At 58.3% G+C, this 27,791-nt stretch overlaps 1 protein-coding gene across 1 annotated transcript; it reads left to right on the top strand.

The window, feature by feature from the left end:
- VIPR2 (vasoactive intestinal peptide receptor 2) lies at positions 1-27,791 on the top strand. Its single transcript, XM_036247100.1, has 13 exons — positions 1-63; positions 2,165-2,264; positions 10,220-10,336; positions 11,205-11,302; positions 17,123-17,220; positions 21,772-21,913; positions 22,353-22,500; positions 23,036-23,096; positions 23,794-23,863; positions 24,384-24,475; positions 25,556-25,685; positions 25,751-25,792; positions 27,010-27,791. Exons 1-13 carry the CDS (start codon positions 1-3, stop codon positions 27,181-27,183), a joined length of 1,335 nt encoding a protein of 444 aa, XP_036102993.1. The 3' UTR covers positions 27,184-27,791.

Genomic DNA, 27,791 nt, shown 5'->3' with positions numbered 1-27,791 from the left:
ATGAGGGCGCCCGCGCTGCTGCCGCCCGCGCTGCTGACCTGCTGCGGCTGGCTGCTCGGCCCGGTGAGTGCGCGCGGCCCGTCCCCGACCCTCGCCGGCCCCGGAGGACGCTCCACGCGCCGCTGCGCCCCTCCCGAGTCCGGGCTGGGGGACCCTCCCCAGGGCCGCGAGGAACCGAGCCCCAGATCCGGGCTGCGAGGCCGCGTTTGCCCTCCTCCCTGCCGCCCTCCTGGACTTGCTGGAAACCGGACCCCGTGTCTCGGAGACGCTCCTCCAGGACGAGCTGGGTCTCCCGGGCGCGTCCCTCGGCCCTGCGTGGGGACGGGCTGCGGGCACCTGCGCGGGCTTCGCCTTCCAGGGGAACCGGAGAGTCACCGGCCCGCTGCCGGCTGGTTTGTTTCCGTGTCAGAGCCAGTCGCCATGTGGCCCGATAAACTTTCCTTTCGGAAATGTTCTGCTTTGATTTTTTTTAAATAGAATTATGTAAGAGCACCGGAGGAAATGATACACTGAACAGAGGTGTGTTACTACATTAGATTCTTTATCAAGACTTCTTCCTTTTCTTTGAGGACCTTAAAAAAAAGGTGGCGACCACACTGTTCCGTGTGTCGCACCAGGATCAGGCTCCAAAGCTTCAGGGTCCCTCAAAGCTGTGAAGCCAAGGGCGGAGTTAGTCGGGGACGCTGTAAGTGACAAGACATTTGGGGCTTTCGGGGTGTGAACCCACCATCCCTGCTGTGCTGTCAGGACAGCTGAGACTCCCCACCCCCCAAGGATGCTGCCCATTTCAACATCTCGGAAAAGCCAGTGGGCTTGGGGTGGTGAGCTACACGGCGCAGGGCCCAGATGCCGTTGTCTAATTCTGCACCTGAACCCGTGTAAGTCTGTTAACCAGTGTCACTCCAACAAATTTAATGAAAATAGGGTGAAAGGTAGCTGGTTAAAAGCAGCCAGAATTATTATGGGTAATGCTGCTTTAACTTCTGCTAGATCCCAGAATAAGTTATCACATCACAGGAGTGTCGGGCATTATAGTGCCTTGTGATACCTTAATAAAAAGGTATTTCTCTTTTTAAGTCACTAGGATGTCCCCAACCCTGACATTTAATCCGTCGACTGTTCATGTACGAAAAATGCTGGCAGCCGGGAGCTTCTCCAGTTGGTGGTTGTCCAGTAGTGAGCTTGGGGTGGGGTACAAGTTTTACGTCTTTTTTCTAAGAAGAGGGTAAGTGTAGTAAAAGTGTCTAGCATTAAGTTTCTTTTCTGAATTCTCTCAGGAAACTGTCCTTGTTAGAATCATAACTGGCCTCTCTCAGCATCATTGTTAATAGTAGGACAGTGAAATGAGGCGGCTGGAACATGCTCAGGAGCATGGCTTTCTTTAGTAAAGGCAGAATTTGGTTCAGACATGGGAGGGGCCGAGCTGCAGCCAACACTGTGAGTGCTCAGTGGGGGACAGGTAGTAATAAAAAAGAGTGTTGGGCCTTTGTAAAGAGAGAACAGAATATGATCTTCTAGGACGGAGACCTGTGGGCTTGTCCTACGCACGTGAACAGACAATACCTGTGTCACATGCCAGCCCCGTGACACATCTTCCTTCATGGCACTGATGTGATGTCCCCATACTCCCTCTTCCCAGCTCCCTTTTAATCTCTTTGAAAAGCTCCTTCACTCCAGAGCCTTAAGCTGAGTTTCGAGTGTGACCTGCAGCCCCTAAGAATACAGTGACCCTGCCCGGGCTCTTCCAGGGACCGGGAGGCCGTCCGTAGCTGCAACATGCTGGCCTCTGGAGTAAACACGCCTTCACTGTCATGGAATCAAGGCTATGGCCCGGAGGACTCCAATGTGGGAAGGTTGCTAGTTCAAGAGCTCAGTTGTGCAGCATGTGCTCTGTTGTCAGCCTGTGTTCCTGCTCGGGACACAATTCCGCTAGGTTTCTATTTGCCTTATAATTCCTTCCCAAAGTAAATAGCGATATTGGGAAAAACAATAACAATGCCAGAAATATGAAGGTGATTGCTTTCAGATGAGTGCTAGTCTGGAAGCAGTTTTAAACTCTGCGGTTTGGGTTTTTTGGGGGTATTTTTTGTAGAACATTTACTTGAGTGTCCTCTTAGGGTAGAATTCTTAGTTGTTTTTATTTTATTTTTTTAACCTTAACCAGGTGAACAGCATTCACCCAGAATGCCGAATTCATCTGGAAATACAGGAGGAAGAAACCAAATGTGCAGAGCTTCTAAGGGCGCAGACAGAGACATACAAAGGTAAGGCAAGGGCTTTGCCAGGGAGACTGTCCCCCGGACCAATAACCTGACAAGCAAACAGCTCAGGCCTCGCTCTGCAAACAAGTGTTTTAAGGTTACCTGCATCTTAAAAAAAAAAAGTTTGTTTCCACTGCTTTTTAATAAACTTCTGGTAAAATGCATATAGAGGAGAAGGTCCTTCACATAAACCTTTAAAAAGAAAGTGTTAATCCTTAACAGAAACAGTTTCCATGGTTTGAGATAATAGCAACTGTTACTAAAATAATTCCATGGGCGTTGTCATGCTTTGCAAAAGCAACTCCGTTTTCCATGAGTATTTATCTGATTCCTTGCATTTTAAATTCTTAGTAACATCACTGAGAATTTCTGGTCCACTTAAGAACTACGGAAACTCATCAGAAATCAACGGGAAAATTAGGTTTTTGTTCTCCTGAAGGCAGAGCTATTGTGAGCACCGTGAACTTGCTGGTTTCATTTGCTTCAGGTCAGAGAAGTGCTGGCCCACGTCCCTCGACCGGGGCACACGCACACTTTATAAGCTCAGCAGCTCTGGAGTGGCACCTAGATTGTAAACAGTAGGAAAATCTTTTGAGCTTCAGCTTTCTGTTTCTCTATTCTGTCATTAGTTCATCCTCTTCAAGGAAAAATTAAAGTCAAATTAAGATTCTGTGCTAAAACAGTCTGGTGTGCTGGACACTGCTGCCCTGAGCGTCCCTCCTGTCCCTCCCTTCGCTGACGAGGGGCCTCTGGCTCCAGGGTCCCTTCCAGCGTGAAGCACTGTGGTTTGGCACCTGGCCCTGGCTGCCGCGTCTTCCTCGTGGTCTGGTCACACTGTGTCCAGAGAAAGGCTGCTGACGGAGCTCAGCTCCACAGCAGACAGAGACTGAGTGTCCTGTGCAAAGCCGTATGCTGCCCGCTGCCCGCTACAAGGATAGATGAGACTTGGGTCCTGCCAACCAGGGCCTCCCAACAAAGCAGTTGCCATGGCCACTGGGGTCCATTCCCTTCGGTGAGAATCAGGAGACTTAGGCAGAGTCAAGGCCATCAGGGTCATCTAGTTAGTGGCTGTGATCCCAGAGCCTGTCCACACATTCCAGGAGCAGGGGGCAGCAGTGGGTCCACAGAGTCCTCAGTCGGTGACCCCCAGGCCTGCGTGAAGCCCCCGGAGATGGGATTCTCCCCCTCTCACCATCACTGCATGGTCGTCCAGCTGCAGATGGGTCTGGGGCTGCCCACAGAGGCATTAATGTGCCCCCTGGCACAGCTGGACTCGTGCCAGTGCATCTTCCAACCGTTAAAGAGCATTTGTAGGCTCTGCCTTCTCGTCCCAGGCCAGATACTCCAATTCCAGGACCCCTCCCAGGTCCCGGCCACAGCTCCGGGCACAGACACTCCTGGAACGGGAGAGGGAGGAACATCTCCCCAGTGACACTGCGGGCCCACGGTTGAAAAGTTCTCAGCACACAGTGGACCTCTGCCCACGCCCCTCTCATAACTGGTGTGTCAGGGAGAAGCTCCTGAGATACTCTTAGCGTTTCTCTCCTTGTTGGATTCCCGACATTAGACAGGACCGTTTTGTAAACAATAGAAAGTGGCATCGCCCTGGCTGGTCTGGCTCAGCGGTTGCAGCATCAACTTGCGGACCAGAGAGGCCCGGGTTCGGTTCCCGCTAAGGGCACGTACCTCGGTTGCAGTTTCTCCCCGGCCCTGGTTAGGGTCATGTGGGTGGCAACCAGTCAATGTGTCGCTCTCACATCGATGTTTCTCTCTCTCTCTTCCTCCTACTCTATCTGAAGATAAAAAAAAATGCAGAAAGTGGCCGTGGGCAGCAGGGACCTTGCCCATGACTGTCCCTTGAGGACAGCCCCTCACAGTGGGTCAGGGTGGACTGGACTGTGGACAGAGGATGGTGGAAGGACCATCTGTAAGTTTGTTCCAGCAACCCACCCCCCCATTAGATGCACAACTGGGATTTCACGTAAAAGACCCTCTGGTTGGCTCGCGCAGGTGGGATTGTGGCGTCTACACCTTCCGAACAGTGTTCTCTCGTGTGACTCTGCCGGGAAGGCACAGGTGTGAGCCCCGGTCCCTGGCCAGCCGTTCACGAGTGTGCATGAGTGTGAGCTGTGGGCCACGGCCTGGCGGTGAGGAGATGGGGGCAGTGAGGATGTGCAGGGTGGAGAGGGTGGCAGAAGGTGAGGACCTGGCTGTAGGAAGGGGCTCCTCACAGCCCTCACGTGTTTCCTGAGGCAATGCAGCCGCCAGACTGCCCAGCTTCCCATTTTCAGAGAACATTAGAGATGCAGCCTCTACACAAAATATTCCAATTTCTTAAAAGTTGGCAAGTGGCACTTAGAAAGCTCTGCAGGGGGCAAGCAGACCTCCTGTGTGGCAGATGCTGGCTGTGCGGGGCACAGAGGCTCACACCCTCCTCCTGAGCCCCTGCCTTGGGCCCGGCTCCCTCGGCGCTGGGCTGAGGGTGGCCCACCTCAGACTCGCGAGAGGCCAGTGCCGGGGCAGAGCCCGTGAAAGCCACCAAGTCCACCGGGCTTCCCCGGGGCAGAAAGAACAGGGCGGCTTCAGAAAGAGGCTGTGGAGCATCTCCCGTGTTTGCAGTGGGGGGAGACGGCGCTCGGTGTTCTTGCAGTGACGAGATCGGCCCTGGGACATTTCCTTGTGGTGGAGACTCGGATGGCTCCGTTGGGTCTGTGGCAGAGGCGGGACTGAATTACTTCCAGCACCTGCCCGGAGAAGGGCTCCCTCCCAGGCCAGCTGCCCTCAGGACAGAGCCGCCTCTGAGGCAGCCCAGGACAGCTCGGGCTCTGAGCGCCTGTCTCCTCACGACTTCCAGGGTCACGGCTCCGTCTGTCCCGCTCCGGAGAGGAGCTGAGGCCGGGGGCCGCGTGGGAGCGGGCTCCCTGCCGGACGGCGGCCCCATGGGTGCTGCGCATCCCTTTCTGGCGCTCTGACTGAGATGAGGCATCAGGGTCTCGGGACCTCAGTCTGAATTCCGCAGGATTGAGGAACTGGTGTGAAAGTCACCAGAAGCAAGAAAACACTTGTCTGCTGTTCCAGCGAGGTCGTTTGTAAGGAAAGAAAAGCTGAGGCGGCAGTCAGAGCTGTGTGGGTTCATACTGACTCATCGCCCAGGCCCATGTGCACAGCGCGGGGCCAGGCCCCAGCGTGCGGCAGGGTGGGGGGCAGGTGCCAGTGGCAGAGCGGGTCCCTGGGTGGAGGGGGGGCTGCTCCTCCAGAGGCGACAGAGAGGGGACGGCAGGCCGAGGCGGGAGCATGCTCCAGGCAGGAGGACAGAGGAGGTCGTGGGGGGTCGCCAGCACTGGGACCATTTTTGGCGAAAGGTCGGGGAAGCAGGAGGAGGAGCCAAGGGCAGATGCAAAGGTTTGGCCCCCGAGGAGGGGGCAGTGTGAGAGGCAGGGTGAGGATGCAGACGGCCAGTGCGGGGCACAGGGGTCCAGGGGAGGGTCGCCCTGGGCTGGGGGGCTGTGAGGTCACTGGAACTGTGATTCCTGGGGCCTCGGGCAGCTGGCCACACTGGTGCCTTGTCTTGCAGAGGGTCGCCCACAGGAGGCGGGTCTCGAGAACTGTGACTGCCCATGTCCGGAGGAGCAGGACCAGGCGTCTGTGCACTGGGCTGTCCGGACACTCGGGGTGACACCCGGCTGTGCTCTGGGTGCCGTGCACTGTGTCACGCCCGTCGTAACACTGGGAGATGGATGTCGTGGACAGATCCTGGGATGTCACCCAAGTCCTGAGCGTAAATCCATGGAAGATTATCCTGGGGATAACGTGGAGGATGCCCCCGAGTCCCAGCCTCATCAGGCCTCCGGGAAGCGTCCCCAGGGAGCCTGCCAGAGTTTGCGGGGCACCAACCCAGCCCGAGTCAGCAGCCCTTGGAGGGACAGTTCTGGGAATTTCAACGCACTGTTAGGACACTGGGCTGTTCGCAGGAGGGACAGCAGGGACGCCTCAGTGGGCCACAGGCTCAGCTCCGCGTGCAGCACCCTCTCCGCTCTCCTGGCCGCTCACGGGCTCCAGGGGCGCGTGCTGTGCGGCTGTTCGAGGTGGGAGCGGCTGTGCCACCCCGTCCTGGGGCGCGGTATGCTCAGCTAGGCACGGTTGATGTTTGGGGTTCATTGCATTCCGCATATGTTTCAAACATACAGGTCAGACTGAGCTTCTGTGAAAAATCCTTTTGTTCGGGAACAGCTTTGGTCAGTTCTGGGTTTTGAGTCTTGGTTTAATATTAGTACAGGTCCCAAAATATGTTCCCCATTTATGAAATCCCCCTAAACCGTCACCCCCAAAATACAACCTTGCTACGTCCAGACTGAAGGCCTGAAGTGATTGATTTCAAAGCACATCCGGGGGCACGGTCCCAGCACATGGTGTCCTGGCCACACCTTGTCGTTCCTGTCTGGTGGGTGAGGGCGGGGCGTCTCTGTGACCTACTCAGACAGATACCGGGGTGCTCTGGAGGTGTGTGAGGGCAGGTCCCTGCAGCACGGTCCCTGTAGCATGGCACAAATGCTGTGGAGTCCCAGCTGTGCTGTGGGTGTCCCATCCCCGTGTCCTGGGGCTCCGCCCAGGCTCTGCCGCTGGTTTTCCGGGGCCTGAGGCTCAGCCTGTGCCCTCGCCTGCGTGCAGCGGAGTTTCGACGAGCTGTGCCCACACGGATGCCCCATGGGCAGCGAGTCTAGCTGCCGGCCCTCGGGGTCGGCCTGGGCCACTCGGGACGCTCGGTAACACTGGTGGATCAGTGAATACTTGTCACTGCACATGTCAGGAGGACGTGGCTACTGCCCACCTAGGCTCTATGTGGGCTCGAGAAAGTGCAGGTCACTGGTTGGACTGTGTATTTACCCCTGTCTGTGTCCAGGGGCACTTAGGTTATGGTCACGTCACACCCTGCCCTGTTATGTTAGACCGTCACTGCCGGTTGTAACAACCTCTTCCGCCTGTGGTCTCTGTTCACTGTCGCCGGCTGTCTCTGGGGAGAGACACTTCGCACCAGAGGCCTGATCCACCCAACAGCCGTGGCTCTGGGCGTCTCCCCTCCAGACACCACTCCGCTCTCTGCGCCTGCCAGGAGCCATCATTACCGGATGGCAGCCTCTCCAAAGGGCACCTGGCACGTGCCCGGCTTGGCACACGTGTGGATACACGTTCCGAACCCCACTAGCCAGTATTTTCAGAACAAATGCTGCAAAGTGCATCCTTAGCATGACGGAAAGAAGGGAACTCCAGGTAGAGGCATTCTGTCGTCGCGGTGAATGCTCCGATCACTGGGATCCCCTGGGACTCGGCATTACGGGGTGCTGTCATCGACCACCTGAGCAGGCAGCAAAGACAACGTCTCCTCCGGGAGCTGCCTGCCGCCCGGCCCTCGGGGTGGCCCCGTGAGGCCGCTGGTGGGCGTCTGCTTCTGGAATCCAGGTTCCAGCAAATAGCCACATTCACAGAGAAGCACAAGCAATTTTTTAAAAGAATTTTCCATTGGTGAGTCGTTCCATTCGGCTCTGAAGCCTTTGTATTGACGACAGGCCGGAGGGGACTGGAACAGAAGACAGGTCAAAGGTTTGACCATCACAAAGATCATTCGTTTTTTAAAGATTGTTGGGTAAGAATTCTCGAGCTCAGAGGACTGTAGGCATCTCCTCACTCGGCACAGTCCCTTGGGGGGGGGACTGCAAGGCCGAGCCTGCACAGGGCTCCCCGGATTTCACCGCAATGGGAGGGACGCAGATCACAGCCAGCCCTCCGCACCCCGGTGGCAGAAGGCGTGGCGAGAACAGCTGCCCTCTGCTCCGCTGCCCTGTCCGTCTTCATCTGGTTCCGTGTTTTCCTACAAGAACGCAGAGCGGAAGCCGAGTCCTGTCCTCGGGGAGCAGCCGTGAGTGAGCTCGTGAAGCAGAAGAGAGGGACCGCATGGAGCCCGAGCTGGCCCCGCCTCACCGTCTCCAGGGGAACCCACCTCGCTCTCCTGTGCCCTTTGCGTGTGACCTTGGCCCAGTGTGGATGTGACTCCGTAGGAAAGGTGTCCACACTACTGCTTCCCTCCACACACAACGCTGGTGGCCCTAGGGGCCCTGGTGCCCCTTAAAGCTGGGGACTCCTCTGGGGACACCAGAGTGACCACTGAGTTCTTATTTTCCCTTTGCAATTGGCGGGGAGTCTGGGGGCTGCTGGCACCGTGCAAAGTTCTGGTTCAATTTTTACTCCCTGTGGATGAACTGTGCCTGAATTTTACTTGATGATTCAACCATTCCTTGCACATCACCAGTGGTTCTCCATGAAGACCTTCCCTCGTCAAGGGGAGAGCAGGGTCGAAGGACAGGATAAAAGTTCAAGCATTTGGGGGGCCCCTGTTAAGTCCTTAATAGCTAGATTTCCAACCAAATAAGTATGTCATCTCTGCTAGTCTGTGTCACAATATAATGCATATGGAGGGTTTAGACGTGGGGGGTTTCACTGTGTTGCATCCGTACTGCGGAACATTCGGGAGCTGTTAGACACGATGGTGCGCAACGTGAGAGTACAGTAGTGGTGCGCTCAGTGGGGAAGCTCGGAAGCTGCCGCATGCAGTGTCCCCACTTGGTGAAAAGAGTTCATGAGACTCTGTGTGAGTCATGCCAGAGGATGGCGTGTGGCCCCAAAGGCAAGTCCCCTCCCAAAGTGGGGACCAGGCTCCCTGTGTGGGACCCGAGTGGCAGGATTGCTCCCCCACAGCCTCTGCCCCTGGGGTGAGGGCGGCCTGAAAGGGCTGTTTGGACAGAGACCTGGGGATGCTCGTGCTGTTTAGCACAACTGCGCAGCGGGGGCTCCTCTTGGGGGACTGGACACCTGGCTTCCTTCAGGATTCTGGCCCTTGTCATTGAGGCAGGGGGTCTGGGGGCTGCAGAGGGGTTTTCCCGCCGGGGAACAGCCAGGTACAAGGTCCTGCGCGGGGAGAGGAAGGCTCCTTGTCTGCCTGCTGTCGGCAATCGGGAGCCCCGGGAGGCTGGCTGGGGAGCCCCGGGAGGCTGGCTGGGGGGCCCCGGGAGGCTGGCTGGGGAGCCCCAGGAAGGTGGCTGGGGAGCCCCGGGAGGCTGGCTGGGGGCCCCGGGAGGCTGGCTGGGGGGCCCCAGGAGGCTGGCTGGGGGGCCCCGGGAGGCTGGCTGCCCCGCAGAGACCGCAGCACCGTTTGGCTCCCCGGAAGCTTTGCTCTGTGGCTTTCAGTGTGAGCTTGTGAACGGAGGGTGACATTTGTTCTTAAACATGGAGGAAGGGATGATGTTGGCTGTCACCTGGCCGGACACCTCAGTGACACAAACAGAGGTTCCGGAGACACCAAACCCCCCAAACTAAACACAGAGGTGCCCATTTGACCCCATCAACAGGAAAAATTGAATAAATCTATTAAACCTCAAAAGTGCACCCTGGCCGGTTTGGCTCAGCGGTTAGAGTGTTGGTCTGTGGACCAATGAGTTGCGGGTTCGATTCTGGTCAAGGGAACATACTTCGGTTGTGATTCATCCCCGGCCCTGGTTGGGGTCATGCGGGTGGCAGCCACTCGATGTGTCCCTTTCAGGTCGATGTTTCTCTCTCTCTCTGTCTCCCTCCCACTCTATCTGAACAAAAAGTCTTAGGGTGAGGATTAAAAAAAAAACAAAAAACAAAACAACAACTCAGAAGTGCACCGTGCAGGTTGAATTACTCCCACGCTTTCTACCACAGATTTGGTTATTTTTCAGGGCTGATGACAGTGAACATCAGTAAGTATATTCTCAGGAACATCAGTGCACGTTTATTTCACAGAAAAATAATTTGCAACATAATTCTCTAGCGAACAGACTCTCTGTCTGCAAAGCGTTTAAACAGACCCAGTCCCGTGAACCTGGCCCTCCCCGCGGCGACTGTGACACTGTCCTTCCGGCCTTCCTTCTGCCCCCTTGCAGCCTGCAGCGGCGTCTGGGACAACCTCACGTGCTGGCGTCCCGCAGACCTGGGTGAGACCGTCACGGTGCCCTGCCCAACGGTGTTCAAGGTGTTCAACAGCCTTCACAGCAAACCAGGTACCTCGTCTGTGTGCTTCTGAGCCCCCAGGGCAGGTCCCCCTTGGGGGTCGGCCTCTCCGCGAGGCGGCAAGAGCGGGCATCCATCCTTTACTGCCAGTCCGGGAACCCCTGCACCTCGTGCGCCTGGCTGGTTTTAGGGAGTGGAAGGGCGTCAAGCTTCCTGCTGGGCCGTCCACCTTGGCCAGCCGCAGGGAGACGCAGCCAAGTGACACCTCTGTGCGTGAGCCAGATGTGCAGTCGAGGGGCCTGAGCACCAAAGTGGGCGTGGGGGGCAACGCAGACAGGGAGCCCTGGGTTCGGCACGGAGGCACCCAGCACACATATAAACCCAGCCATGAACCTTTAGACAGTCTGCCAGGGGCTTGAGGGAAGTGAGGTTCCCTGGAGCCACGAGCCGGGGGGATGGGGACATGGGAGGGGACAGCGGCCAGGCTCCCGCCTGGGTCTGCACTGGGCTGGCTCCTCAGTCCTCAGCTCCACGTTCTGAGTGGGGTCCTGTGACCTGAACACCTGCTGTGTTTCTGGAAGATCACAGGGTGCTGAGGGGAGCTGGGGTCCTCTGCCCGGTTCACTCGCTGCAAAGTTCCTGGGCTGCTTCCCCAGGAGGTGGTTGGTTTTCCTGTGAACGGCCCAGATGTTCAGGACATGACGAGCTCTGTCTGGAACACGGGAAGGGACACACCTGGGGCCAGGAGGGCTGTGGAGATCCCTTCACCCTGGGCCGGTGGGAAGGGTAAAACGTGAGAACGAGGATTCTGAGCGTGTTGTGCCGGACATCGGGTGGAGGAAAAGGAGACCCAGGAGAGAAAGGCTTTTCCTCGTCCCTGGGACCAGCTCGCTCAGACGTCTGGGCTTTATTTTCCAGGAAACATAAGCAAGAACTGCACTAGTGATGGGTGGTCGGAGACATTCCCGGATTTCATGGACGTGTGCGGCTACAGTGACCCCGAGAAGGGGAGCAAGGTAAGGGCCCTGAGGTCCTCGAGTCTCCAGTCCACCCTCCGGAAGGGCAGCAGACACGCTCCCGCCCACCAGAAGTGCTCGGCTCTGCCTCCTGCCCTCGCAGCCAGATCCAGCCAAGTCGCAATGTCGCCCGTTTCGGGGTCTGTGAGCTGGAGGCGCGAGAGGCGGGTTCCCTTCGCCTGCAGCCCTGAGCTCCGCCCGCTCGAGGGCCCTCTCTGCCCTGGGTCTCTCTGTCCCCTTCGCATCCCCTGGGATCTGGGCTGGCGAGAAGTCACACAGTTTCTTAGCCCTGAGCCAGCGGTGGAGACGGCCCAGCTCTGGACGACCTCTGCAAACCGAGGGCGGAGTCTGTGCTGCCCTGTGGCTTAGGGGGTGACCTGTCCCCGGTGTGTTGGGGGCTCCGTGCTGGCCGCACAGTCCAGGGAGGTGAGGAGAGGTGAGCAGCGAGCCTCCTGCAGGAGGTTCAGGTCACGTACGACTTGGCTCTGCCCCGGGCCCGTGTGCCGCCTCCGCAGCCCGTCCGGGGACCTGGCTCTTCGGGTCTCGTCCTGCAGCCTCTGCAGTTGCGGTTTCCCTCTGCCCTGTGGGCCCCCCGGGCGCCTGCGGGTGACATTCTCAGCGACCGTTTGCGAAGCGTCTGGGTTCATTCTGCAGCCTGCGTGAAGCCCAGAGCATCTGCAATCTGATGCTTTTCCGTTCAGCCTGCAGAGCTATTTTTCTTCTTAGTTAAACATTTCATAGATTCGGCAAATGTCACGAATGCATAGTCCCTGCGAACGGATTAGAAAGTCAAAACATTTTAATGTAATTTTTCTTCCTGATGGCAGTTTCCATGAATACTTTGAATACTTGGTTGTTTAGGGAACAAGATGAACAACATTTCGAAGATGAAATCTGCGAGGCCAGGACGGGCCCCAGGGCAGGAGAGGTGCCGTCCCAGTGCCCGCGGGTCCCTCGCGCGGGGCAGGGGCCGTGATGGGAGCCGGCTCTGCGGCCCCTGGGGCTTACGCTCCCCAAGTCAGTTCCCATCTCGTTCCCCGCTCGCTTCTTCCAGTTCCGTGACTTTCGTTGCTTTTCCTGCCCTCACAGAGCCGAGCTCTGCCCTGGGTGGTTCATGTGCGATCTGTGTTGGTTTTGAAATTGATTAAATTCGAGGGAAAACACAGTCACCTCCACAAAAGCCTCAGGGTCGGCTACATCGGCCGAGGGACTCCACAGACAACAGGGAGGCAGGAGGGGACGCCCCTGGCCAGGAACACAGGGCGGAAGCCCACAGGACGCTCAGACGCCTCTCCTGTCCGGCTTCCTTCCTGCACCAAAGGCTGTCTTGACTCCCTCGGGCCGGGACCCGGCCTGGTTCCCGCCTGCTGCCCACTGTCCCCATCTGTGGTCTCCCGGGGACGCTGAGAGCTGGTGAAAATGGACACAACTAGGTATTTAGCCGCAGGATAGTATAGTCTCCGTAATCCTTCCTCCTGAGTGTCGGGAACCTCCCAGAAGAATCTGTAAGAAGCAGAGCTGTACCCACCTTGCTGACTGCCCGCGCCACGCCCCTGGCCCTGGCCCACCACGCACAGCCCCTCTGTGATGCCCGCCAGCAGCCTGCTCCGGAGCCTCCTGTGCTATGGATCAGCTGACACAGCTCTTAAATAGAGAACACTTCTGCTAAATTTAGCCAAGACAACTGCTTGGCATTTCAGCCGTCCAAGGCATCAAACGGACTCATTTCTTCCATAATATGCCATATTCCTAAAAATATGTCTGCTCCGGCCTCTCGGTGTTCAGAACAGCACCTTGGCTCTTTCCCACTGACCGCTACTGTCCCCTCGGCAAGTCCCCACCTGACGTCGGAGATGGCGCCACCCTGGCACCCTGTGCCGCGTCCCCGAGGGGCAGCCCGAGCGGGAGGTGGGGCCGGGCCCTGAGGGTGGCGAAGGGTGTGTCTCCAGGGAGTGGACGCCCCACATTGCTTCTGGGACGGTTGCGACCTGATCACTTCAGGACAAGCTCACGGACAGCGTCTCGGCCTCGCTGCACGTTGAACGGCAGGAGGAAATGCCCACCGTGGTCTAAGGGACACGTGAGTGTCGTCCTCATGACAGCTCATCAAGCAGTAAGGTGACCCCCGGAGCGGGACAGGGAGGCAGACGGGCGAGATCGCGCAGGTGACGGGCTGGGTGGGAGGAGGTGGCACCAGAGCATCCGCATCGACCGCGCTGCCCACGGCCGCCGTGGAAACAGCCCCTCAGGCCCCGTGGAAGTCTGGCCGCCACGTGCAGAAATGCAGTCCGACCCCGCTGTTAGCTCCTTCGGTCTGATCCAATGGCACCTGCAACACAGGTGCTCAGTACTTGCCCAACAAAGAAATTGCGTTTCCAAGGCCTTGGAGAAAAGGGGGGGAGGGGAACCTCCATGAACCCACTGCCGCGGGTGGGGGCATCAGGTGGCAGATGCTGAGGGAAGTGAAGACACAGAAGCCGGGGGTCAGGCAGGAGGCTCACAGGCGTGTGTGCTGGGGGGACGCCCACCTGACATCGTACAGGTGGGTCTAAGCCAACGTGATGAAAACTCTGTCAGGGAAGGACCCGCCCGTGAGGGAGGAGCCACAAGTCGCCCGCTGGGACCCAGGGCCCTGCCCAGGGGTGTCCAGACTCCATGAGTCGGAAGGAGATGATGAGGACGAGGTGTGTCCATGGGGTGGGGGGAGGGGGCTGCAGCCCTGCTGAGGGTTGAGCGGACCAGGCAAGTCTCAGCCCAGAACTGAGTTCTGGGGGATCTGGTCCCCCGACGCAGGCCCTTTGGTGGCTGTCACAGGAGTGGCCGTCCTGGGGAAGCTGAAGGCAGTTTGCGGTGCTGGGAGCCACCCCACCCCCTGCCCCTCGGCTGACCGATGTGCTGAGAGCGGGAAGCGTCCCTGGACCACCTGGCCTCCTGCCTGATCTGAGGTCATGGTGATGGCGTTTGAATCAAGGACTCAAACTGTGACTCAAACACGCGGCCCTGTTTCGAAGCACCTGTCTGCCAGCACCACACGGCGACCACTCCTGCCTGAAACCCACTCAGTGGTGGTGCCGCGGGCCCCGTGCCGTGTGCTCGGCCCCTTCCGTGTAGGAGACGTGGCGGCTTCTCGTGTTCACCTCCTGCCCCGGGCAGCCTGTGGGGCCTGCAGCTACAGGGAGGCCTGGGCGTCAGGAAAAGAGCTTAAAAATACAGAACTGAGTCTAAACGCAAACGTTTGCTCAGGTGGCAAATGAATCGCCAGTTCCTGGAGCATCAGCACCGAGGTCCTCGTCCCCTGAGACTGTCGACGTAGAAATGCCTCCTGGTCACAGACCTCCCGGCTGCCCCGGGGCCGCGAGCCAGGGGCCCAGAGTCGGCACTTCCAACAGCCCATCCAGGCGAGGCCCGGCTGCGTCAGGCCCGGCTCCTGGTTCTTGCTCTGCGTCTGGGCTGCTGTTTCGCCCAAATCACTTTGCCTCCAGAATTTGGGTTGCACGTTGGGTCACAGTTTAAGAAAAGGAAGTGCATTCCCTCCGTTCATGGAGGAGAAACTGAAGTGGGTCAGGTCGTGCAACAGGCCCGCTGTGGCCACATCACCCGCCTGGCTGGGTTTTTCGGCTTCACCCTGTGTTGGGACGACAGGGCCTCAATAATTCAGAGGCGTCTCCTTGGAAGAGAAGCTGTTCATGCAGAAGCTGAAGCACCACCTGACTTCCCCGCTCCCACCGTGACCATGGACGTCTTCGGGGAGCAGCCGCACTAGCCGGACCCCGCGTTTGACTTAGGAGAATCTGGACAACGTGGGGGAATCGGAACACGGCATAGGGACCCTCACTGTCCCCCAGGCAAGGGGACAGCGGCTCCGTCAGGGAAGGAGGGCGTGGCCCCCTGTGCAGAGATTTGGCTCGTGCTCACCCCTCGCTGTTCTCCTGAGTTCTCGCTCTTCACCCAACGTGATCCCAGACTCTTCAGACCTCTCAGGGCTTCTGGGGTCCAGGTTCCTGGTCAGCATCAAGCAGAGGGGCATCGCGCTCCTGTGGTCTCTGTTTCACAGATAAGGATGGAGACTCGGGGCCCAGACCCTCATCTCTCTGAGGCCCTGAAGCTCGGTCCCCTTCCCATGGGCAGAGACGCTCACAAAGACCCCCCTTCCCCCCAGAGGCTCTGAGGGAGGTGCCGCCAGTCTGCACGGGACCTGGCACGAAGCTCCACCCGACGAAGACGGTGTGTGCGCTGAACACGAGGGGGAGTGCGCAGGTCAGGGGTCGATGGCGCCTTGGGAGGGGGGACCCGGCGCCTCAGTGCGCAGGTCAGGGGTCGATGGCGCCTCGGGAGGGGGGACCCGGCGCCTCAGTGCGCAGGTCAGGGGTCGATGGCGCCTCGGGAGGGGGGACCCAGCACCTCAGTGCGCAGGTCAGGGGTCGATGGCGCCTTGGGAGGGGGGACCCGGCGCCTCAGTGCGCAGGTCAGGGGTCGATGGCGCCTCGGGAGAGGGGACCCAGCACCTCAGTGCGCAGGTCAGGGGTCGATGGCGCCTCGGGAGGGGGGACCCAGCACCTCAGTGCGCAGGTCAGGGGTCGATGGCGCCTCGGGAGGGGGGACCCGGCACCTCAGTGCGCAGGTCAGGGGTCGATGGCGCCTCGGGAGGGGGGACCCAGCACCTCAGTGCGCAGGTCAGGGGTCGATGGCGCCTCGGGAGGGGGGACCCGGCGCCTCACGGTGAGGTTTGGGCCCTGTGAGCTGTCGTGTGTGTTATCCGTGTTCCGTGCTTTGAAACAGATTGACATATTTCATTACAGCTGAACTCGCATCACAAGGTGAAATGATGGAAAGTCATGACCCCCAAGTCAGAAAAGAAAATATAAAATGGACAAAAACCTAAAAGTAGAGTTTTTGAGGACATTTTCTAAACCCTAGCTTGTCTTCCACATTTTTCTGAGACAAACGTGAATCTGCAACCTTGAAGACAAAAAGAATGACGTAACTTCCCACGTCCCCAACTTGTCCACCTGAGAAGGACATCACCCTCCAAGGGGAGGGCTCCCCTCCCTGGTCCAGACTGCCTGATGTGAGACCCAAGCCGCTGCGAGAAGGAAGGGAGAGGAGCGAACACACACTCACACACACCCCAACACACGTACACACACTCTCACACACACTCTCGCTCACCCACACACCCACACTACAGAACACAGAAGTAGGAACACTTTCTTCCCGTACGAAACCTACATTGGAAGTTGGAAATGAGTTGGCTCCGTCGGCCGGGGGCTTGGGAAGAACATGGGGTTCAGCCGTGCCCCCCGCCTCCCCATCTTTTCACTGCTGGGTTCTCCTCTGTTTGGTGTGACCGTGGTGTTCCCAGAATCCTGTGGTCATCAGAGCGCACAGACGTTCTCGAGACAGAAATCGCCCAGACGGAGCTGAGTGCTCCCTTGTGGAAGACACATGGGAAGGGCGGCGGGCCCTGCTCCAAGCCCAGCCTGCTCCTGGTGGGGACAGGGTGCTGCTGGTCCCAGCATGGGGACCGTCTCCGGGAAGCGGCAGGGACGGCCTCCGGAATGTCCTCCACACCCTTTGCTGTCCCCCCAGGCAGACCTGTACCCAGGGCACACACAGTGCAACAAGGGACAGGTGGGTGTCTGAAGGGGGGGTGACTGGGGTGCGGACGGATGTGCAGCTGTGGAAGGGGCTGTCTCGGGTCCCAGGACACCAGCCGCGAGAGCAGGTCCTGAAGGGAGCGGCATCCTTGGGCCCGGAAACTGTCCCCTGATCCCACGCTGGCCACCAGCTGCTCACAGATGCGACTTTCTTTCTTTACAGATCACGTTTTATGATCTGGTGAAGGCCATTTACACCCTGGGATACAGTGTCTCTCTGATCTCCCTTACAACCGGAAGCATAATTCTTTGCCTCTTCAGGTAAGTGGCGCAAATAAGCAATTCTGCAAGAAATATGAGATGGGGGATTATCCATTTACTCCACCGAGCCCAGCAGAGGAGGAAAGAAAAGTCCCAGCCTCGAGCCCTCTCTGTGCTAAGCTGACCCAGCGCCCCTGGGGATGCAGTGTGAAATGGGGTGCCCTATTTACATTTTTATTGAAACATTCTGCACTCCTTCTATAAAGAGAGAATACTGCCCTTGGATAGGAATCCAGTTCAACCATTATTTACCAAATACAGCCATTATGCAAATGTGAAAATACAGAAACACACATGCTGTTTGGGCCATTGATGCTTGGCTGAGAGACACTGTAATGTGTTTACTCTGAACGTGGGAGTCAGACTGCCTGGGTTCAGGTCCTGGGCCAGTGTCTTTGCAGCTGTGTGACTTGGACAAACTGCTTAACCTCTCTGTGCATCTGTAAAGTGTGGATGCTAGTGGAACCCACGTGGAATACGGTGAACACTGCACTCTGCCTGTTTATCCCGTGGTAGTTAGGTCAGCGACCCCGCCGCCCACCTGGAACCCCCTTTGGTAACTAACAACATGTTTGTCCGGTTGGAGGGTGGAGACCTTTTCCCAAAGCAGACGCCTCTAAGACACGCTGATGAGCGTGATTGGGGTTGAATCCATGTCTCAGGCATCACTGGCACTAAGTAAAATAAATGACATGCGATTCACTTTAACAGGTTCTTGCTCACCACATATCTGATTTCTCTTTGCTAAGATATGATTGCAGTGTTGACCAAGAGTGAGATAAAATCAGTGACATAACAGATGGAACGTCATTAGAACCTAAAAGCCCACAGCAGATCCATATTTGAAAGTAAAATAAGAGAGTCAAGAGGGGTAAGGAAGCCCGGCCAGTGCGGCTCAGTGGTTGAGCGTTGACCCTGCACCGAGAGGTCTCCGGTTCGATTCCCGGTCAGGGCACATGCCCAGGTAGTGGGCTAAATTCCCAGTGGGGGGCGTGCAGGAGGCGGCCAGTCATGTTCTGTCTCATCAATGTTTCCATCCCTCTCTCCCTCTCCCTTCCTCTCTCTCTAAAATCAATAAAGAAAAAAAAATTTTTTAAAGACTGGTGAAGAATATACCTGAGAAATCCAGCAAAGGTAATTAAATTACACCTATATCAGGTGGCTGGTAATTCTCAGGAAATATAAACACTGAAAAATGTGGGCAACATCTATCATATTGCAGTTTTTTAAAATAGCTGGTACCACATTAGTGTTTGTTATACTATTTTCTGTGCTTCACTATATATTTTTAAATCTTCAAGTTTTTCAGGATAAAAAAGGGAACATTCAGGAGAGTAACTTAAACTCGAAAGAAATATTTCCATTTGTTTTCGGAGAGCTGAACCATCTATGTTCTTGTCATCGAGGGTTTCCTTGGATTTGTCCTATGTGACTTACTCAATTAACCAACCTAGTGGCATTTTGGAATCTGTCGAAGCTACAGCCGTCATCCTTCAAGCGAATCTAAGTGGTTTTAGGAGTATCGCACGCAGCTCCTACACGTGGACATCGTCTGCCTGGGGTGCCTCAATGTTCCGCGGTCACAGACACAGCCGCAGGGCTGGGACTGTCCCCTTCCTGCCTCCGTCTGCCACACATGCTTCTGCGTCCGATGCCCCGTCCCGGACGCTGTGTGAGTGGTGGATTCTAAAGTCCTCTTAGAAGCTCCATTGTCCCCGCAGTCGCACCCAGGGAAGGAATGCTTTGCAGTCTCCCAACATCTTTCCTCCGTCATTTCCCCATAAGCTACGAAAGCATTAAGCTACCATGTCCTTATGTTATGCACAGAAAAAGGGGGTGGTTTATCCAGGTCCCGGAGTGCGGTGGGGGCTTGGATGACAAGCACGCAGCCGGGGCGTCGGGTGGTCATGGCAGCTGCCATCCTGAGGGCTGCCGGTGGCCCAGGCACTTGGCACGCAGCTCTGACCCCCTCAGGGCCCGGGGTGCAGCAGTAACTGCTGACACAGCTAGGCCCCAGGTTTTACAAGTGTTTATAAGTTAGTTGTCATGGCTCCTCCACAGCGGAGGGCTCCTGGTGCCTGGCTTCGCCCGCACGTTAGAGGAGGAGGCCCGTGTCCCGGGTGCTGAGCCTGGGTGTGCACAGCCTTCAGGGGCTGGGGTGGCTGCTGCGTCCATGCGGCGTTGCGAGGAGCCCGCTGCGGCCTCCTGTGTCTGGCATCCACACTTGGAGCTGCGCTTGGCATCCACTGGTACATCTGCACTCGGAAGGGAAGGTTTCAGATGAGCGATGAGAGACAAAGCGTGAAGCTCGAGGAACATGACGTGTCCATGTGGCTCAGCACACGTCTCTCTGACAGCGATGAGCCCCAGACCGGCTCCACAGGAAGACACGGGCGGAACGCGGGAAGGAGAGAAGATAGAAGGGGACCAGATGGAAGAGGCGGTTTGGAGAGAAGTCTCGGGAAACAGCCGCATCAGCCTAGGGACTTGGCTTCTGAAGGGGGAGCAGCGCCCACACTCCGGGAGCCCAGGTGCCCCACAGCGTTGACCCCACAGTGTAGGAGTCACCGCAACCTCAGAGTCACTCCTAGACACCAAGAAACCCCTGTGCCTGGTTCTCCCCTGGCTGTGCTCCGCGGCAGCTTCAAGCACGTTCCACGGAGCGGCTTCCAGGGGCAGCTTGATGGGTCGGCAAATGGGCATAGGCCCAGGTCGAGAGCAGGACACAAGTTTCACTGGGAGCCACCCTCATGGCCACCGTGTCACAGCCGCCTGCCCCAGAAGGTCAAGGTCGCCATGATCTGAGTGTCTGTCACTGCAGAGGTCTTTTGCCTCTTTCTGAACAGGCTGTCTTAGACTCACAGGACGGAAACTCCTCCGTCTGCAGGCTTTTCCCCTCAGTGTGCTGCAGGGAGTCCACCACGTTGTGCGTGCGGTTACCTGTCCTCACGGCTGTGTGACTCGAACACCACCTGTCATGGTTCAACCGCTCGTGGAGACAGGGTGACTCCTCTGTGGAGCTGTAACCGTGAAGCCGTGGATATTCTTACACGTCATCTCTTGCACATACGTATACGCTTCGTGTACACAATTACAGCGATGCTCACTTCCTGTTTATGCTACATGTACTGGTCATAGGCTCTGCGCAGGTTCAGTCTTTCTAGATGCCGCCGGCTAATTTTCCAAAGTGGTGGCCTCAGCCAAGCCCCCAGTGGGTATGAGGCTTCTATTCCCTCTGCATCCTCGTCCCCGTTTATTATTGTCAGTTTTTAAAAGGTAGCCATCCAGTTGGGTTTATAATAATAATAGAAAATTCTGTTTTTTAATTTGCATTTCCCTGGTAGATAATGAGATCATACGTTTGGAAATCTTTTTTTTTAATGACCCCTTCAAGTGTTTGCTCATTTTTCTTTTCTGTTGTGTGTCTTTTTAGACACTGATTTTTAGGAGTCATCGAGTAGGAAGGACCTTGTCAGATTTAAGTATTAGACATTTTACCTCCAGTCCCGTGGTTTGACTTTCCAGTCTCTTAATGGGTCTTTTGATCAAGAAAATTTGTTGTTTTTAATGAAATGCATTTATCATTTGTTTCTTGTGGTTGGCGTTTCCCGAGCTCTGTTTAAGAACTCGTCGGCACAGTCTTTTGTCATCGAGATATTTTATTATTTTAACTTTCCATGGTTAGGTTTGCAATCCATTTGCCCTGTAGTTTTGTGTACGGCAAGAGGTGGGGTTCAGTTCGTTCATCTTTTTCCGAGTGTGTCTTGACTGAAAGATGGTCTTCACCACATGCTGCTATACGGCTGGGACAAGACACTCCGTTCCGTTTGCCTCTGTCTGTCACTGTCGTTTTTTTAAGAATATGTTTTTATTTTTTTTAGAGAGAGAGGAAGGGAGAGAGAGATAGAAACATTGATGTGAGAAACACCCATCGGCTGCCTCCTGCACGCCCCCTACTGGGGATGGAGCCCACGACCCGGGCGTGTGCCCTGACGGGGAATCGAACCCGGACCTCTCTGTCCCTAGGACGGCGCTCAGCCCCTGAGCCTCGCCGGCTGGGCTCACTTTGCCCCCTGGACACTGTGGTGATCTCCACCAGCGTGAGCCTGTCAGCTTTCGTTTTCACCAGGAAGCGTTTGGCCATTTGCACTTGCGTGTGGATTTCTGAAAACCGGTTTCTCGGTGCCGTTTCAAAAACGTTGCAGCCTTTCATTCGGATAGACTCGTGTCCTCATAACTGAATCGTTCCGCCTGTGATGATAGATCCTCTTGTTGTTTCATTTCTTTCCTTTCCTTTCATTTCTCTCGGTCATGTTGCACGGTTTGGTCGTATCTTGCACATATTTGATAGTCATTTCTAGGTATTTGTTTATGGTATTTTACATATTTTGTTAAATTCCATTTCTAATTGTTTCTAGGAAAGAGTTGGTTTCTGCATGTTATATTCTGTATATCCAGCAACCTTGCTAAAACCATCGGGCAGTCTACAATCACTCTGCAAATTCACAAAACGGGTCTTTGGGTCTCTGTGCCTCCCCCTCCCCCACACAGGCGGCTGCACTGCACCCGGAACTACATCCACCTGAACCTGTTTCTGTCCTTCATCCTGAGGGCGGTCTCGGTGCTGGTCAAGGACGACGTCCTGTACTCTAGCTCGGGCACCCTGCACTGCCCCGACCAGCTGTCCTCCTGGGTAAGGCTGTGCCGGCTGCGGGGCCTCCGCCGCGGGGAGGTGGCCTTCAGGGTCCCGGGATCTGACCCACCTGCTGGTTTCTCTTGTTCTCTTTCTCCTCTGTTGTTAAGAGAGGTAGTGGAGAAGGGGCAGAGAGGGAAGGGAGGGCTTGGGGGATGAGGACGGGGCGAGAGGTCAGGCGAGGAGCCACGTGTGCCCAGCTCAGGGTCACAGCGATGAGCGCGCTGCAGGGGGCTGCGGGGTGCACACCTGCCGTGTGCGTGTTCGTCTTCCAGCAAAGCCGTACATGTGGCGCCGTCGATGCCGGGGTCTCTAACACGCACACCTGCCGTCAGCACCTCTAGGTGGGGTGTCCTGGTTCCTCACACTAACGGGGGTGCACTGTGACCGCAGCGTCTGTGCCCGAACGGCACACGTTCTCTCGCTCTGTGACCTCCAGGTGGGCTGCAAGCTGAGCCTGGTGTTCTTCCAGTACTGCATCATGGCCAACTTCTACTGGCTGCTGGTCGAGGGGCTCCACCTGCACACCCTGCTGGTGGCCGTCTCCTCCCCCCGCCGCCTCCAGGCCTACCTCCTGATCGGCTGGGGTAAGGACGCCCGCCTGCCCCCACCCTGGGGGCCCTCCTGCTCCTGCCCCCTCGGGGACACCTGGCTGCCCCGTGGGGTGCACTTCGGGTCATTAGAGGAAGAGCTTGTCCAGGGCAACCGGAGACCCCTGCAGCCAGCACGTGGCCCAACCACCCCTCGGCCCTCTGCAGGAGCGACCCAATGGGGGCAGGGAGACAGAGGCCGGGAGGAGGGGCAGGAGGTCCCAGACTCGGACAGGGGCAGCGCTGTGGGACACCCACTCAGCGAGGGGCACCCTCCACCAGTCGGGGGCACACCCCTTCCACACTTCAGCAACAACACTCACCGAGCACAGTCCTGAGGGTCGGGCCCCTGCAGGTCGGCTCGCAGACACGCTCAGTTCCCGACACAGTTTACGAGGCAGGAGCACAGGCCCGAGTGTGCGAACAGCTTCCGCCTCCTCTCGTCAGAAAGCCGGGTCCTTGGCGGCCCTGGCTCCGGCGCTGCTCCCGGCCAGCGAGCGTGGGCTTGTGGGTGACCGGTGTGTCTCTGCAGGCATCCCCACCGTGTGCACGGGCGCGTGGACCGCGGCCAGGCTCTCTCTGGAAGACACGGGGTGAGTGCCGGGCCCTCGTGTGAGCAGCAGTCACACTGACTGCTCCTGGTTCCGCCACCTTGTGATGCTGCTGGACAGGGAGCGCCCACCCCCGCTAGACCCACACGCTGCGGGTCCACTGGACTTGACCTGCCCCTCTCCAGGCTTCGGGGTTCCACGCTGCTGTCACCTCCCCATCAGCGGACCATCGTGTTAAAAAAAACAAAATCACTGCCAAGGGGCGGGTCCCGTCGGGTTCTCTGAACACACATGTGCCTTTCGAGTGGGCGTGTGGGCGCCAGGAGGGACCTAGCACAGGCCAGGGAGGTGGCGTCTTCAGGGGCAGGACCTGGGGAAGCTGAGTCCACAGGCTGCCCACCTGTCCTCACGCCGCTCACCTGTCCTCACCGCCGCCCACCTGTCCTCACCGATGCCCACCTGTCCTCACCGCCGCCCACCTGTCCTCACCGATGCCCACCTGTCCTCACTGATGCCCACCTGTCCTCACCGCCGCCCACCTGTCCTCACCGATGCCCACCTGTCCTCACTGATGCCCACCTGTCCTCACTGATGCCCACCTGTCCTCACCGCCGCCCACCTGTCCTCACCGATGCCCACCTGTCCTCACCACCGCCCACCTGTCCTCACTGATGCCCACCTGTCCTCACCGCCGCCCCACAGAATCGTGGTGACGGTTCTCCGTCTCTCCTCCCTACAGCTGCTGGGATACCAACGAGCACAGTGGTCCCTGGTGGGTCATACGAGCACCGATTTTAATCTCTATCGTAGTAAGTAGTTTCTTCTACAGGGAGACAGGGGTCACCGTCGGGGCACACACGTGGGCAGAGAGGGGCTGTGTCCTGCGTGACACATGCATGGCCCTGGCCGTCACGGGGGGCGCACCCCTCGAGGAATGGACTCTGCATCCTCAGGAGGAGGTCTCAGAGCGGGGGCAGAGCAGAGAGAAAGCTCAGGTGTCTTCCCGGTGGGGAGGGACCTCTGGGGATTCACCGTGAGGCTGACCAAGGAGGACATGTCTGAGTGGAGCCGCATTTCAGCTTGTCCTTCTCAAGTCTCGACATTAATTCACGCACGTCACCGCAGCTGGGCCGTCATTTGTGGTGCACGGGCAGACAATGTCCAGCTCAACCAGGGGCCCCTCCAGGCTGGGCAGGGCTCCGGCCCTTTGTAAATGCAGCCCAGGCCCCACCCCAGTGAGAAGGGGCCCAGTGGGCTCTCTCAGACGCCCAGGCCACGCTGGCCTCCCTTGCAGGGAATCAGGAACAAATGTTTGTCTCTTTTGTGCAGGTCAATTTTATCCTTTTCGTGAGCATCTTACGAATTTTACTACAGAAGCTGACGTCCCCAGATGTTGGAGGCAGAGAGCAGTCACAGTATAAGTGAGTGTTGTGTCTGTCCGGCCGAGCTGCCCTCAGGGGCTCAGCCTGGAAACCGAGCACCAGGGGACAGAGCAGGTGTGCGGGCCCCGGGGCACCAGCCCCAGGGCACTGACGACTGGCCCGAGGCCCCCTTCAGTGGCTGGTTGCAGGGGCCCGGGGACCTGCGCCAGGTGAGCCCCACCGCATCTCAGCGTGGACTCCTCCGGGAGCCTGTGCATCAGGGCGTCTTGCCCTCTGTCCTGCTTTGTCATCTGCCGTTGCCGCTTGGTCACATCTTATTTGTAGTCTATGTGTGATTCTTCCTTCTCCTCAGACCACACTGTGTCGGGCCTTGTACTTAATAATGAGGAATGTGCAAGGAGAAATAAAGCCCACACCGGGTGCACGGAGTAACCACACGTGCAGCGTGCGGGGGTTGGTCCGGCGCCAGAGCTGCGGGCTCAGACAGACCAGGGTGGGAGCCAGGGCAGGCGCCTGACGGCCCGTGGTGGCCCACTCACCCGTGTCCTCCCCACCTGAGGAGACAGCCGAGCGTCTTGGGGGTCGGGAGTCAGAGGCGGGGCGCACACCAGCGGGAGGCCTGGGGAGCGGCTGCACCTCCGTGTCCTCATCAGTGAGGTGGTGGTGATCACACTGACCCTCACTAGGTGTGTGGACCATCGAGTCAGTGTCACAAAGACATTCAGGGCCGTGCGCTGGCAAGTGCTGTGGTGAGCAGAGTGGTCCCTGCCGCTTCGCTCTATCACGTGTTTTCAAACACATTCATTATGAAGTTCATCCAGACAGTGGAAAAGATAACGGTGTGCGCTCAGTTGTCTGAGTCAATTACACACCCTGTGTTACAATAACAACTAAAGTTACTGCACGTATGGACGTGGGCCTGTGTATTCGAGCACCCGGGAGTCCTTCAGCACCAGGTGCAACCGCTCGAGTCCGGAACGGATTAACCGCGGTGAACGAGGGACGACTGTACACGACCGGCTGGACAGAAGCCGAGGAGCCCCTCTCTGTCGGCTCAGTCAGACAGCCAGGGGTCGCGCGTGCACCCTGTCGCCCGGCTCAGGGTCCTTCTCTCTGCAGGAGGCTGACCAAGTCCACCCTGCTGCTCATCCCGCTCTTCGGCGTCCACTACATGGTGTTCGCTGTGTTTCCCATGGGCATCTCCTCCAAATACCAGATCCTGTTCGAGTTGTGCATGGGATCCTTCCAGGTGCGTATGGGGGGCTGGCGCCCGGGCCGCAGTGAGCCCGCTGCTGACGCCCTTCTCGCCCGCAGGGCCTGGCGGTGGCCGTGCTCTACTGCTTCCTCAACAGTGAGGTGAGTCCTCCCGACAGGTAGGTGGGTCCTGAGGGACTTCCCAAAGTGCTCCCGACCGGACCCAGACCCACGCACCGAAGGTCCCACCTGCAGCCTGTGGTCTCGAGGCGCCAACAGCCAGGGCCACACTCCCTCCCGCACCCCCGGGGCCCCTCTGTGACGCGCCAGCTGTGGCCGCCAAGCCCCTCCGCACCTCGCGTCGCCGTGGCCCAGTGCCGGGCAGGCCCGCTCAGGGAGGTCGGGGGACCCTGCCTCTGTCCACAGTCGCTCTCTTGCTCTTTGACCCCAGATGTGAGCCCAGAGTGGCAGGGGGCAGACACACCCATAGGAACCTTGCTCCCTGAGCGCCCACCTGGCGCATGTCGGGAGCGTGTGCAGAGCGCCCCCTGCTGGCCCTGCCCTCTGGCGTCCGCTTCCTGTAGGCCATCCTGACACCTGGGCTGCAGTCACCTTGGCAGCCCCCCAGGGCCCTGCCCCCTGACTGCCCTTCGTGCACGTCCTGCCTGGGCTCCTCCCCTCCCCCCCCAGTGCTTTTCCGCCTCTTTCTGCGAAGCCTCAAGTCCTGCCCCGCCTGGCCTCAGCAGGAGGGGTGACGGGGTGTCAGGCCAGGCCGTCCCCAGGTCCTGCTCCTGAATCTGCCCCTCACCCCCGCTGGCTGCTGCTGTGGCCCCTCTGGGCTCGTGTCCCACGAAGAGCAGAGCCCCAGGCTGAGAGCAGGGGCTGTGGGCAGGGGCGGGGGGGGGGGGGGGCGGGGAGGACACGCACAGGCAGCACTCACAGCCCGGGGTGCTGGTCCCAGCCGCTCTGTCTTCCCTCGCCCAGCCCATCCTGCTCCCCGCTTTCTCCTGCTGGGCATGGACGGTCCCCACACAGCATCGGCCTGCTCGGCCCGAGCCCCCACGCTGGCCTCAGCCGCTCCTCCATCTGCCTGTCCTCATTCTCCCCACTGTCTCCTGGGCTCTGGTGTGTCCACCGCTGTCCTGCGGACTGAAGGGGCCCAAACCAGCTCCTGGCCTCGGGTTCCACAGCCCGGACGCTTTGTTCGGCCTCATCTGCGTCCCTCCCCTGTCCTGCCTCCGCCCAGGCCCATTCCCGGCTGCCGGTCTGACGGGACAGGAGGGGGCAGCAGGAGGCAGAAGGGAGCAGTTGTCTGCCCAGGCCCGAGGGCACAGCCCGAGCACCCGCCTGACCCCACTCCGCTTGCTTCCCCGGCCCAGGTGCAGAGTGAGCTGCGGAGAAAGTGGGGAGTCCTGTGCCCGAGCCAGCCCTCCAGCCGGGGCGACAGGCTCCAGAGCCTGTCCATCTCCAGGAACGGCTCGGACAGCACCCTGCATTTCCACCGCGGCTCCCGCGCCCCGTCCTTCCTGCAGACGGAGACCTCGATCATCTAGCGCCTGCCCAGCCCGCCCGCGTGCTGGAGCCGAAGTGGGGCGTGGGCCCGAGTGCCGGGGGTCCACGCCAGCTCAGCACTCCGGTCTCCCCTGACCTTTCCATGGAGCTGGGCCTCGTAACGCGACGAGGACCCGGATCTGGTTATCGCTACATTTACACACGTAGGCGATTTTGTTCATGATGTTGGGCTGTGTGGATGGGCCTGTCCCGAAGAGAATAGGGGACACCGAGTGACCCCCGAGACGAGATGCACTGGCCCAGACCTGAGTCCAGCCGCTGCGGAAGGAAAACGATGCCTTTCTAACCTGGATGCCTGTCCTTGGCGGGGAGCCGGGTCCCCGGTGCATGGCCCCTTCACGGCCCCCGCCTGGGGCCCACAGGGCGGACGCTGGTCTGCGGGACAGAGAAGCCCACTCTGCAACGTCGTCCCGCGAGCGAGGCGGGTTCCCCATCCTGGGCCTCCTTCTCCCCGCTTCCAAGGCCACAGCAGCTGGGAGCAGCATGTCCCCACTGAGGGATCTGTGCTTCGGGGGGGCCTCTACCACTGAGCAACACCCCAGGGGGTCACTTCAGGCCCCTTTACCCAATAGGCCCCTGGTCGTCAGGG

Source organism: Molossus molossus, unplaced genomic scaffold, assembly GCF_014108415.1.
Source record: "Molossus molossus isolate mMolMol1 unplaced genomic scaffold, mMolMol1.p scaffold_m16_p_7, whole genome shotgun sequence".
Lineage (NCBI taxonomy): Eukaryota > Metazoa > Chordata > Mammalia > Chiroptera > Molossidae > Molossus > Molossus molossus.
The sequence above is the reverse complement of the archived record's forward strand: the minus strand, read 5'-3'. Positions and strand labels throughout refer to the sequence as shown.

Coding starts and splice junctions, on each gene's coding strand:
- VIPR2 (XM_036247100.1), top strand. CDS start 1: ATGAGGGCGCCCGCGCTGCTGCCGCCCGCGCTGCTGACCTGCTGCGGC. Junction 22,501..23,035: donor CTACCTCCTGATCGGCTGGG/GTAAGGACGCCC, acceptor GTGTCTCTGCAG/GCATCCCCACCGTGTGCACG. Junction 23,864..24,383: donor CGATTTTAATCTCTATCGTA/GTAAGTAGTTTC, acceptor TCTTTTGTGCAG/GTCAATTTTATCCTTTTCGT.